Source organism: Epinephelus fuscoguttatus, linkage group LG10 (genome assembly GCF_011397635.1).
Source record: "Epinephelus fuscoguttatus linkage group LG10, E.fuscoguttatus.final_Chr_v1".
NCBI classification, from domain to species: Eukaryota; Metazoa; Chordata; class Actinopteri; order Perciformes; family Serranidae; genus Epinephelus; species Epinephelus fuscoguttatus.
This window is the reverse complement of record NC_064761.1, coordinates 38,731,282-38,744,814: the sequence shown is the minus strand read 5'-3', so window position 1 is coordinate 38,744,814 and position 13,533 is coordinate 38,731,282. Positions and strand designations below refer to the sequence as shown.

Below are 13,533 nucleotides of genomic sequence, written 5' to 3'. Positions count from 1 at the left end.
AAAAAAAGATCCAAAATTCCATCTTTATGTCAATAAAATGAAAACAACTGTGAGCCTGGTTTCATCCAATGTCAACATCTATTCTCTGGAAATGTATGTAAATTATTGCATATTTAAACAATTTCAGAAAACTTTATTGTCTATGAAAAAAAAATTGTCAATGTAAGTAAACAACTGGGTGAGTTTAATGGTGATATTTATACAATATTCACTTGTATCTTATTTTTTGTCTAGAAATGTATGAAATTTTACATTATATATTTTTAACCCTCTAAAATGTGGAGCGACATCACTTTTCTTGTGCTGCTGTCAGACAGCTTTTGCAAGTATTTAAACCTTTGAGCCTTGAGCAAATTGGTGTGGTTGCTTTCAAAAACGTAGGAAAAAAGGCAATGAGCAACTTTGTAAATAACAATGAATGTCCCACAAATTTCAAAAAAATAAAAATGAAATTAAAAATTTAGAAAATTATTTGAAAAGTAGGGGGGGGGGGGGGGAATAAAACACGCTAGATGGAAACTATATTCATAATTATTATTACTACATTTCAAAAATATGTTACAGAATTCTTTTTTTTTTTTATAATTTTCTCTGTTTTTACTAATTTCTTGCTCATTTTTTGGGTCATTTCTACTTTAGCTGCTCATTGCCTTATTATGATTTTTTTTTTTTTTTTTTTAAATCAAGACAATATGCTCAGGTTTCAAAGGGTTAAAGGCCATTTCTCAAAATTAATTTTTAAAAAAATTTTTTTTTTTTAGTTTTAATCCTGCCTATATGTTATAAATTATGATTTATAGAGTGCTTTGTTTTTAAAAAATATGGTGAATTTTTAATCTATTTTTTGGCTGTTTTTTTTTTTTATTTGTTTGTTTTGTGTTTGCACTTACTTTGATTTTCAAGAAATATAACCAATACATAATTATATCAACATACAAAAGACAAAAAATACATTCAAATTTTAACAAATAAATAAATAAATGCAAATAATTTAAAAAATGATTCTCTTGCAGCTAGTGATCAGTACAGTACTTATACACCGCTGGTTATATTTTATATAAAGTGTATATTAATGCAGTAAAATCCGTGCCCCGTGCTGTGTAGCGCGGGTTGAGCGGGGGAAGGTGTTTGGGCACTAATCGCCCTCCATACCCCGGGGCAGATTACATTCCTTTGACTCTACCTTTCATCCTCCGCGTCCCTGCCCTGGTGGAGGAGGTTAGCACGGCAGCGCAGCGCAGCGCAGAGTTTCCTGTTGAGTTTCCCTGTTTGAGGGACAGGAACTCCCTGCTCTCTGCTTCCCTCCCCCGCCCATGATAATAACACCGACCGAGGAAAGATTCCTCCGGCCGACGACAGAGAAAACTGATAACTTGGACTGAGTGTGTCTCAGTCTCCAGAGGGATCGACACTCCGGCTTAATGGCGGTTTAGCTTTGGTTTATAACCGGACAACTTTTCCCTGCTAACCGACAACTCCGGGTGAGTAGAGCCGAGTGGTCGCGAAGTTGAGTGTGTTCAGCTAAAGTTGACCAAACCACGGTGGAGGAAAAAAGTTTAGCGTCACAGCTTCGGGTGTAGCCGCTCGTTAACGGCGCTTCGGTAAATTTGTCCGTTAGAGAGAGATTTAAAATCGACTTCAGTTATTAGCTCGCGGACGTTACCAGCCTGTTGCAGAGCAAAGCCATTTTTCTGGCTCACAGGCCCGAGCTGTGACTAATCTCAGGCCACGGCACGGAGCAGGGATATACAGCCATTACAGTCACCTACAGGTCGGACTACAGCAGTTTTTTTAACACCTTAATGTCACTATTACCAAATATTTTATTTCTCTGAACTCTGTTTTAGAAGAATGTATCAGTAGGTGTGAGCTGGAGTAGAAAGTTACGTGTCCATCAGGTGTGATAGCCGCAGTATGATGAAGTTTCTATCAAAAAGTTGAAGTTACACACTTTAAATTGAGCTACCTGTCTGCCATAGAGTGCACAATGTGAAACTGAGTCCTCATATTTTTGGGAATCTCTGTCTTTTCTTTTCTGTTTGCTCCTTTGGGAAACACTGTAACAGGATAGTTGCGTTCAGGAACCAGACTGTATTCCACACCCTCCTGATGATGCGTTCACAGCCCAGCCGTTCACTCCACATTGGGGCTGTAGCTAACGATTATTTTCATAAACCAGGGGTTATGATACCGTAATATTATTTTTTATTATTTTTTTTAAAAATCTGTCTGGAGGTGCAATACGTATTTGTGCCATGTAATAAAGGTAACACAACCTAATAAATCTAAATCAGTCAATCATCGTTACTAATAGTTCTATATGAGCATTTATTAATATGTTTTACCACAATGTTGTTACTCTCTAGTGCTATTTGTGATTATTTGGTACTGTGCCGTTGCAGTGTTTGCTATGAAAGCAAACAAATCTGTCCAAACACGTTTAAAATCTTGATTTTCCTCCAGACTTTATCTTTTTTGGATTTGGACTCCATAACCAGCCTGGCTAAGGAGACTCAAAACAAGCCCCGCTATTGAGGTTCACCAAAATTTTGGAAAAAGCACCAGGCTGTTGATGTATGAAGCACATTTTAGTCGACGCAAATTTAAAACACTTTCTTATTGAGTGTAAAGCTGCAAGTTTTTACACCTGGAAAATGTAAGAACCACTTTCAGCCAACTACAATGATAAATTAAAAATAAGATGTTTAAAATTATTGTTATTCATTTACAATTTATTTTTTGTCAAAGCCAAATAAAGCCACCAGACAACGGCTAAAGAAACGCACGTTGCCTACCCCGTCATAACCGATTAATCTGCTGATTATTCTTTCAAATAATTGATTATTCTTGTTTTGCCTATATAACAAAATTCCCTAGAAGCTAAGGTGAAGTCCTCACGCGTCTTGTTTTGTCTGACCAGCAGTTAAGAATGTAAAATATTCACTTTGGAGAGCTTAACAAAAACATACAACTTACAATTAGGGCTGCAACTCTGGATTAATCGATTGGTTGTTTGATCTGTACAGTGTCTGGTAAACTGGTAAAAACACTGTATAAAGCAGTTATATGTTTAAAAAAAAGGCATTTCTCTGATGCTCGTCGTGGAGGGGCTTTTAACTACATTGGCTGATGCAAAAATATGAATATCCCTATCTAGAGCCAGCGTTTGGTTTGTCCATTCTGGGCTACTGTAGAAACATGGTGGTACAATATGGCGATCTCCATAAACAAGGACCTGCTCCCTATGTAGATATAATTATTATTATAATTATTGTTATTTTCAGGTGATTATAAACTAAAGAAAAAATACCTATTATGTTATATTTAACCTCTGCCAATATAGCCCCCTAAATCCTACACACTGACCTCAATTAATCGACTCATCTTTGCAGTTCTGCTCTAAATATCAGTTCTGTTAACCTTTTCTAAAAAAAATCTGTACATCAGATTTCTTTTAGTAATGAAATGTGTTGTATTATTATACAAGATTATTTTGACACTTTATATTAAAGGCGCTGTATGTAACAATGTGGCCAAAATGGTTACTGCACTCAAATTCAAAATACTGCTGTGGGTCGTGTCCGCCCCCCCCTCCCCTACAGATTCGAGGTTGCTGGACAGGGGCACGCTGGAGACTGGTTTGTTTGCCCACGGGCGGCTGCCGTGGCAGGGCCACGTCGTCCGTGATCTTCGGTTTTCCAGCGGACCATTCGAGCAAGTCCGGCTTCTCTGCTGCCGGGATACAGCGGAGGAGCCGGCTGCTAATGCTATGTACCAGGACACTGCTAATGCTGCATGCCGTGCTGCTGTAGCTCAGTCGTAACTGTAACTGATGCTGAGACTCTGCTGACTGTGTGACTGGTAGACGGCGGTGGGTGGCGCAACAGGCCAAAACACAAATTCAAAACATAAACATGATTTGCGGGCCGTAAACTTTTTTTTAAAACTTGAATATTCTGGCTGTGCTATTGTTGTCGGTGAGGTCAGTATGTTATATGAACATTATTCCTTAGTCTCTGTGACATATTAGGAGAATTTTACGACTGTTTGCTTTAGATTTCTTACATATAGCTCCTTTAACTATTGATAACTGCAGTGTAGAGTGAGTGTTCCTCAAATGTAGAAACTTGTGGTCCTGTGAGGTGATGTGTTGAGGTGTCAGACTGTATTTGTTGCTGTACTGCTTTTAGGCTGTTACTGATGTTAGCTCGGAGGACACAAGGGAAGGAAGGGAGGAAGGAGGGGAGTATGATGAGGCGTGGTGATACCGTTGGTTCAACCGCATCAGTTGGTATTTTGGTGAAAGTGGTGCAGTTTTTTTATACCTGTGGTTGAATTTCTTCTTCAAAGATGCTGCAGAGCCAGTTTAGAGCAACACACCTGAAGCGACCTGCTGCGTATACTGTATATAGTGCAGCGGTGTAGCCACTGAAACCAAAGAGTGGCTTTCCATTACCTGTGTGTATCACTTAATAATCTTTTAAGAGAATACAGATGTGTTAAAATGCCCTTTGCTGCTGCATTTAGCATTTTAGCAAATGCTGTCAGGTTCAAGATAAAACTATGATTACAAGACTTTCTTTTGAGCAGTTGATGAAATGTTGTGTGTGGACATAAACATTTTTGTGAAGTAACACCATTTGTTTGCAGTGACAGTTGAACAGAGATACAGAGAGATTGCACTGATACGTGGTAACGGTGGTGTGATATCTTGCAGAATAAGTGTGTTCACACCTCGATCGAGAGACGCATCAACAACTTCCTCCAGGATGGCACTGTGTGGTGAAGCTACTTGATGAACCCACGTGGCTTTCATTACAACTATTTAGTGTTTTCTGTTTGCTGTCTCTGAGGAAACGTGTGATGTAAATGTTCTGCAGGGCATCGAATGTTTCTGTTGAAATTGTTTCTTGCTTCAGAGGAACACAGAGGCTTCCTTCCGTCTTCAGATGTGAAAGGATTTGTGATAAGTGTGATCTGCTGGTATTTGTTTTTAGCAGACTTGCAGAAGTGTCAAACGTTTTATCTGCTCCATCAGACATGAGACAGTCGCATTTGAATATTGATAGCGATGCTGCATCACACATGAATGTTTCTGCTGCTGGTGGTATTCAGTAACTTCAAGTCCACATAAATGAATAAAACCAATTTTCGCCTACTTGTAGGGGCACCCAGTCATGCATGTACTTTCAGTTCCATCTGTGGGGAGGCTGGATATTTCAACCTTTTATTTGTTACTCCCACACTAATATTTGCGTAACTGTCTCTTCATTACATTTAGATATCTATATTAAGCATTTGCCAATTGAATGTAGCTATTTGAACTGGGCTTTGGTGGCATTATGGTAGTAAGGTGTACCGGGTATATATAAATCCTGATGGTATGATTTTCAGTCCCATTAAAAATACAGGCGCTCATCGTTCAATTACCCTCATACTGGAGAGGTGTCAGTTGCTTCCATGCACTTCTTGGGAAATAAAGTATTCTTGGTTAGGAGTCAAAGGCCTAGATTATCAATTTATCAGTAAGTCCAGTGTGTCCTAACCTCTTTCTCCTGTGACCCCTGGAAATAAAGCTGACCCCTCGTCATATTTTACAGATTACGTTCTCAGGTGGCTTCTTCAACCAAAAGAGTGATTTTTTTTTTTTGTTTTATCAGATTGTTTCATTTTGTAAAATTACCCAGTATTATGAGTAAAATCAATGATTAGGAAAGAACATTAAAATAATTTGGTGCCGCGGAAGATCGGTGGTTTGATCCTCGGATCCCCCAGTCTGCATGTCGACGTATCCTTGGGCAACCCCACATTGTTCCCGGTGGATGTTCCATCAGTGTGTGAGTGCGTGTAAATGGTTACTGAGTAGCAGGCGGCACCATGTACGGTAGCCTCGGCATCCAGTGTGTGATTGTGTTAATGTGACAGGTGTAGTGTAAAAGCACTTTAAGTGGTCAAAAGACCAGAAAAATGCTGTACAAGTGTATGGGTGCATTCACACCGGGATAGTCTGGGGGACTTGGTTTGATTGGGCGGGGAATGCCGCCACTGGCCAGGAAGAAAAAAAGAAGAGAACCCGGCTCATCGATTGGCCAGGACTGAAAACAGAATTCCATCCTCTTCAGCTGGCAGCCAGCAACTGCGATATATAGTCCTCTGACCATATAAGCGCCTGCACCTCCTCACTACTCCACGTCTGCCCACTAGAAGTTTTCCAACTTTTTTTTTTTTTTTTTTTTAACCTCTGCTTCTCATGGTTCGCGCTGTTGGCTTTGTTTTTTTCTACCCACAATGCACTGCGCTCTACGTCACTTCCTCTTTTTGGTTCACTTCCTCTCTTTGGTTCGCTGGATAGTCTGTTTGCATTTCCCACTGTAAGCAAACCGCACCACCCTGGAGACCCCGGGTCTTCAAGCGGACCAGGGTTCGCTCGTTTGGTCCGCACCAGAGTTCGAATGAGCGTTCGCACCACTCCAAACAAACTGAACTATCTGTGGAAGTGGACCAGAGTTTGTTTAAAGCCAGCACCAGTGTGAATGTGTCCTATGTCTCCCAAATCTGTTTACTAATGGCCCCTAAGATTTATCTTGCGACTCCATGGGGGGAGCCACTGCTCTAGGTCATGGACAGGTCAGCCTGCATGTTCTTATTCCAGCTCATCAAAACTAACGTTTGGTGAGGGGCCCTACGCATCAAAGTATGATGCTCTAGGTACCCTCCTGCGTCAGTTTTGGATGAAATAAACTTCCGTTTTCTCAGGGAATGTGCAGTTTCTGCTTGTCAAATGTATACAATCGTTCTCAAAGTAAATGCACAATGTTGGTCAAGGTTAGTTTAGGCTACAAAGGTACTTGGTTTGGTTTAGAAAGAAACACAGTGGTTTGGCTTAAAACAACTGTGATCGTTACTAATGTAATGTTTTATTTAAATTAGATGTTAGTCGGGTCATTTTTCAGTAATTTGCTTTATAAAAGCAATGATTACAGGAACATCTGAAAAATATCCTGTGCAGTGACCCCTCAGATTTACCTTGTGACCCCTGTGGGGGTCCTGACCCCAGGGCTGGGAACACTGGGATTAGTCGATCCACGGAATATTAATTGATTAAACTTGTTTGGTCATTAATTGAGTGTTTTTTTATTTGAGAAAGTAATGCTTTTCTCTGTCATACATAATAATAAACTAAGTTTTTAGATTTTTGGACTCTTGGTCAGATAAAACATGCCATTAAAGACGTCCTCTTGGGCTCTGGGAAACCACACAGGGAATTTTTCACTGTTTTTTGACATTTTATTAACAAAACAATAAATTGAGAAAATAATGGGCGGATTAATCGGTAATAAAAACAATTGTAAGTTGCAGCCCTTGTCTATTTCTTTGAGTTAAGTAGCTTCTCTTATTGTTTTTCACTTATTTTAGTACTTTTCGTTTATTTCTTTACACTTTATGTCTCTCTAATGTTGTTATTTTATCCTGTCCCATAACGTCCTTTTGTGTGATTTGAAAAAGAGCTAGTAATCCTAAGTGAACTGTTCCTGGCATTATTATCACTGTTGCGTGGTGGTGCCTCGTGTTTGCCCTCTGCTTGGCACACCTAGCTCACCTACTTGAGGCTGGTTTAAGCTCCTTACTGTGTAATTACAGAGGAAGCCCTGCAGACACACGCTGCACAACTTCAGCAGTGGGCACTCTGGCCGACAACCTGGCAGGTTAGATTAACTCTTTAAGAGGTGTATGCCTTTTTTAATTTGTCCCTTGTGTGTCTTTTCTCAGAGGAGACAGTCTTAAGAGGAACTGAGCACTAAAGCAAAAGCCACAGAAGTTCCTTTTTAAATAATGGACATGGTTTCTCTACAGAATTAAATAGTGTGGCGTGCTGTATTTGTCAAAACTACTTCATGTTCTTTAAAATGTTCTTACATTTCCATACAAACAGTTTCAAAGTACAAAAGTGTATTTTTTAAAATGCAGAGCTGTGTATCCTCTTTATTGGTTACTTTCAGTTTCTGTGACATCAGCTGAATGTGCAGTTGTTCCCTGTGTTAAAGTTGACCGTGCATCACATGCTCACACTGTCTGTGATTCATACTTCCCTGTTTTGTAGCCAGGATGACTGATCTGCAGTCTGTTATGCTGCTTACTTGACTGTTTGCAGTTCAGTTTTGCAAACTAAAAAAAGATGTTTGAATCATTAATGAGACAGGTTCTGAAAACTGCTTTACATAGACTGCTCTTCCCTTGTGGCTTCCTTCCCTCTTTGACAAACTGTATTTTGCAACTAACCACACCTATTTATACCCCATTTGCAGTTAGATAACTTTTTTTGTTCTGTACTTTGGCATTGTTACAGCGCTGTCTGCAAGTAGTAACACAATTTTGTTTTTGTTGGCTCTGTACTTTAGACTTCCTCTCGACTTTCAGCTTTTATTTGAGTTTGTTAACGTCTATATTTGTTGAACAGTGTGTGAACTGTGCTGTATATTAGACGAATTTCTGTGCTCTTCACCCAATACAGATGTGAACACACTAAAATGCTCTTAAACCTGACAGTCAGCATTTAAAGCTCAGTCTCTGTGTCATTTCAAGTTCATTGTGCTGGAGTACAGAGTCAGAACAACAGAAAACGTGTCACAGTCAACGCTTAGACCTGACTTGCATTGTTAATACATTTATGAGGTGGTGAATCAGTTTTTCAAGGCTGTGAAGGGAGCACGGTTCAGATATCTGAAACAGTAAGAAATTTGACCACATCATTTAATAGAACATTTTTGGCCTGTGAAGAAATTTTATTTACGTAATCTTGTTAATGTAAGAGAGTCTTAAATCTTCTGCAACAACTAAACAAGCAACATTTCAGCCTGTGCCTCATTTCTGTGATCAAAAGAGCAGCTGCCTTTTGTAATCTGATGCGGTTGACGGCAGCCACTTTGCATACATGCTTTGTGGAGATTTGTGCGCAGTGCATGCGCTTGCATTAGCCATACAGGTCCTTTGTGTGTTTTGCATAACACCTGCATCATAAATAATACAAATATTTTGATGACAACAAAAAGAACTCATAGTGAAAGGGAGGTAAAGTCATAGGTTGCGTCTGGTCCAGTAGCAACAAGTCAATCTGTTTTATCAGCCTCCCTGTAAAGCTGAAACATGTTACTTCCACTTCAGTCCACAGATGTCATTTCATGATAAAGATCAGATAAAATTAGGGCTGTAATGCTTTGTGTATTTATACCGGCCGGTCAGTGTGGGGTCACGGGCTGTGATGCATGCAGCCACATGCAGAATACACATGAAATTAAACCAAATTTTACAAGTGCGAGTTCCATCTGGAAACTTTTAGCTGTATGCTGTTCACGACAATCGCTGGCGTAAGATAAAAGTTGATTGGTGTGTGAGTCACTTGCCGGTTCGATGGAGATAGAGTTGTGTATAAGATGAAGATGGTGTGCGGGTGTTGCTCGGCCTTTGTAGGGTTTATGAGTGGGAACACATCCAACATGCTAACCTGCATCCAATGGCATGACCCAGATGTGCCGATCACCGGGATGCTTTAAATGCAGAGTTCTCACAGTCATGGAAAACCTGGAAAAGTCATGGAATTTCACAAGCCCTTTTTCCAAGCCTGGTAAAGTCAGTGACTTAGTAAAAAAAGTCAAGGAATTTTGTTGTGTGTGATGAAATTGTTACAGTAATCTTGCGTAGGTGACCTTCCACGTAATGTAACATAAAGGCAAATTTATTTTCTGTAGCTGTTGAGGTAACGCAGCTCTAACATGCGTCGATGTGTGATAAGGTTTCTTTCATCATTGAGTACCCGGCATGGTGGTGCAGGGGTTAGCATCGTTGCCACACAGCAAGAGTACCGTTACAGTGTACCGTAAGAGCCCTAGATAAAATGATTATTCTGTTAGTGTTCAACAACCACATGTCCCATGAGTCAGAGGGGTGAGACTCTGTATTTATGCAGCAGTCCACTGTATCCATCATTAAAGGAGAAAGCCGATATTTTGCACTTTGAGCCCCATTTCTGTGTTGTTTGTGATGAAATAGAACGGCTAACACCAAAATAGTGACGTCTTTGACTTTCCCCTGCCTGGGTTAACACTGCTGCCTATGGCCATGTGTGAACCTGTCCTAAAACCACCTGAAACGTTAGTTTTCAAAGCCATGAAACTCACCGAGTGGTCAGTGGTGTTTGTTGATGTTCGTAGCAAACTGTATTTTCCATTCTTGCTTTCGCTATTCATCTCAATTGTGGAACTATTTTGTCAGCTGCCTCACACCTGTGTGTAAACTTCTGCTTGATCGTTCGTTTGACCCTGAGGCGTTATATACTCCATCCCACTTAATGGCCATAATGCTCCTTTACATGGGTGTCGCCAACCGGCAGGAAACCATTGCAGTGTAATGGGACACAGAGACAAAGCAGAAGAACAAGGTTGGCGTTGTGTTCAAAGATATCGTACTGCGAGTAATCCATTGTGCAGTTGTTTAAACTAGTTCGTTCGTTCCTGTTCTTCCTCCAGAAGCGCACACAGCACTGTCAAGCCGGCACTTTCGAATTTGAATTTGAATTTTTTATTTATTTAATAGGGACAATGCAGTTAACGTAGTTTCATTACAAAGCATGAACCTGATGTGCTGCATATAGAGTTATAGCTACAGCTAATTTTCAACTCCTGTCCCTAATTGGGCTTTTAAAACAAATACAACATACAAAATCACAATCCTATAAAAATACAATCTACAAATTGGGTATTTGTAGATTGTATTTTTATAGGATTGAGATTGCTGAGCTAAAAGACGACAATGACTACAACCCCCTTTCCGTTTCTGGTGGCGGATTACTACCAACGGACAATGAGGCTTCCTACAGAAAACCAATGGATGACACAAAATGTCAAATAAATCATCACAGAAACCACAGCTTGCTACGATATACTGTATGTAGCAGTTGTGTTGTGAAATGTGCTGTAACAGTGATGTAGCTATGATTTGCATCCAGTTAATTTGTGCTCGATAGAAGTGGAGCATGCATATCTCTGTCTCTGTCTCACAGCAAAACAAATGTACAGAAGCTCTACAGCTTTATACTACTGACTGTGGTTCACAGTGTTATGCCTGGCAGCCATTTACAAACTTTGGGGGTGTTGTATGTTATTTAAATAAGCAAAGAGGAGCACAACAGTTGACTTATTTTATACACAGTTTCTCCTCACTGATGGTGCTGTGGTAATTGATGTCAGTTCGGTAATTCGGATTCAACACCGACTCTCAATTATTGACTTCCGACTACGGATTGCAGCATTACCGTAACAATTTTAAAAGTTCCTCAGCTGCCATCCCATCTTACTGTTACTACCAACCATCTTATCAGAAATGAAAGACACGCAAGTGACTGTGTCAGTGTGTGTAATGTCAGCCCTTCAAACTTCCTGTATCCTGCAGCAGTTTTTTAATTTCATGGGCGTCCTCTCCTCTTTGTGCTTTGTGCTGTTCTTCCATCTGCAGAGCAGGAGGTCAGTGATCTCCTCTGACCCCGGGCCTGTGCACACAGTGACGGCCAGGCTTTTGTGTCGGTGGTTTGTCACTGTGGATTGTTTGACTCACTGTCAATTCTGATTGCAATAGGTTTTTTGATTGTTTGGTGTCCGTGATGTCTGAAAGTCAGCAGTCAGCAGCAGTGTGAGAATGCAAACCAAAGCATATAGCACCGCTCACTGATTCAGTTCTAAGCTATTTACGTTATTTTGATTTGTTGACTGCATGTTGTGTGCTCTTGGTAGCTGTTGGGAAATGGAGAATATGTAAGAACTGTAGTTTGTTGTTGCAATACTGTTGTGTTGTCAGGGGTTTTCCTAAAGAACGAAGCAGTGACTCTGCAACATCACACTCTGAAACAGCTTGTTGAATGCGTGTTCTCAAATTTAGCATATACAGACTGGCATCAAGTAGCCAGGACATCTGGGGAAACACCTGTCTACCACACTAAATTATGTCATCACACACATCATGTCTGTACATGCACTCATTGGAAATATGTTCTAGTTTGTAAAAATGTGCATACTATGTCGATGATCAGATAGAGGAGGTGTGTGCATATGAAAAACTATGGTAATATATACAGTAAATGGCAGATAAATGAGGTCAGTTTGTTGTCAGTGGTGCAGAGACCATGATTCAGCGCTGACCTTGTGGGCAGAAAACAGTGTGCAGCCTGATCACTGTTTGCACAAAGGGGAACCTAAAGCACTCTGTGAAGCTCTTTTTGAAAGGGCCAAAGGTGCTCTGTCTGCAGCTGCAAAGGCTTACTAGTTAGTTTGGGATTTGGGGGTTTTAGGATGAAATTGAGTCTAGTTTCCCAAGCCCATCCCTCCACTATGCTGCTCCCAGTGACTCCAGCATTGTTTCTCTTCCTACATAAAAGTTTCACTCTTATGCCTTCCACTGTGACTTGTGTTGTCAAACCAAAACGTCGAACTTAAAAAGCATACACCAAGAATGAAGCCACAGAGGAGTAAGTCTGGTCTGTCAGTCATTTGATAATTTACCGGGAAGTATGTGTGAAAGAAGCTGAAGGCTGTCAGGCTTTGTTGTGTTTAATATGAGCTGTAGTCCAATTTTCCAGACAAAACATAAACCTTTTTTTTATCCTTTTTCAGAAGCATGGCGTCCACAGTGACTCTCGAAGATGCTCTCTCCAACGTGGACCTGCTGGAGGAGCTGCCGCTCCCGGACCAGCAGCCATGCATCGAGCCCCTCCCCTCCTCCGTCATGTTTCAGGTCAGTGCGGACAGCTGTTTTTTTCTTACTGTCCAACCACCAGTCTGCTCTGTAGTGTGATAAGACGCACTTCCTCTAAAGCGTGCGGTTATTTTATGATAATGCTTTTCTGGTTAGAGACGTAGTCCTCACTGTTATACTTTAGATACCGTTTGTAGTAGTGAACACATTTTCTTTGTGCGACTTAGACTGTACTGGGGGATGAACAGACACCAAGACATTTTGTGTGCTTCAGTTACAGAGAATAGGATAATGCATAATTAGTGAATAAACAACCATAGTTTTAATAATGATAATATTGAAACAGCAGGCATGAACATACATTAACCAACAAGTGCATATTTACAACTGAGAGCAAATTTAGAAAGTAAAGAACCTAAAACCTAAAAGATCCTGGATAGATGAGGACATACATCTATAAAACACAGGAAAACTAAACACACTGTTTGCTGTCCCTAAATGAAATACATTTATTACAAATGCACTGTTATAGTTGAAAAGAACCAACACATTAAGCCATAAATTAAATTGTAAAGGGTTTATTACATCAAAATATAATTTGTCCTCCCAGGGCTGTTGTGGGTTCCAATGTGCAGTAAGTGAACGTACCGATTTCCTGTTTTTGTTGTTAGGAAATGTAAAATAATCCAGTTTTCTGTGTTACAAAAAGAAAGAGAGAAATGCCAGTCTTTCTAACAGGATAATAATTAATGGTAGGAGGCTGCAAAACAGCAGAACATGCACAAGCTCACT

At 40.2% G+C, this 13,533-nt stretch overlaps 1 protein-coding gene across 1 annotated transcript in view; it reads left to right on the top strand.

Moving 5' to 3' along the window:
* Nucleotides 1–1,200: 1,200 nt before the first annotated feature.
* The window catches only part of cyfip1 (cytoplasmic FMR1 interacting protein 1), a 41,295-nt gene continuing 28,962 nt past the window's right edge, over nt 1,201–13,533 (top strand). The window contains exons 1-2 of the mRNA XM_049587192.1: nt 1,201–1,481; nt 12,660–12,780. Of these exons, the coding sequence (XP_049443149.1) occupies nt 12,664–12,780 (117 nt within the window). The 5' untranslated portion in view covers nt 1,201–1,481; nt 12,660–12,663. The remainder of the gene's footprint in view (nt 1,482–12,659; nt 12,781–13,533) is intronic.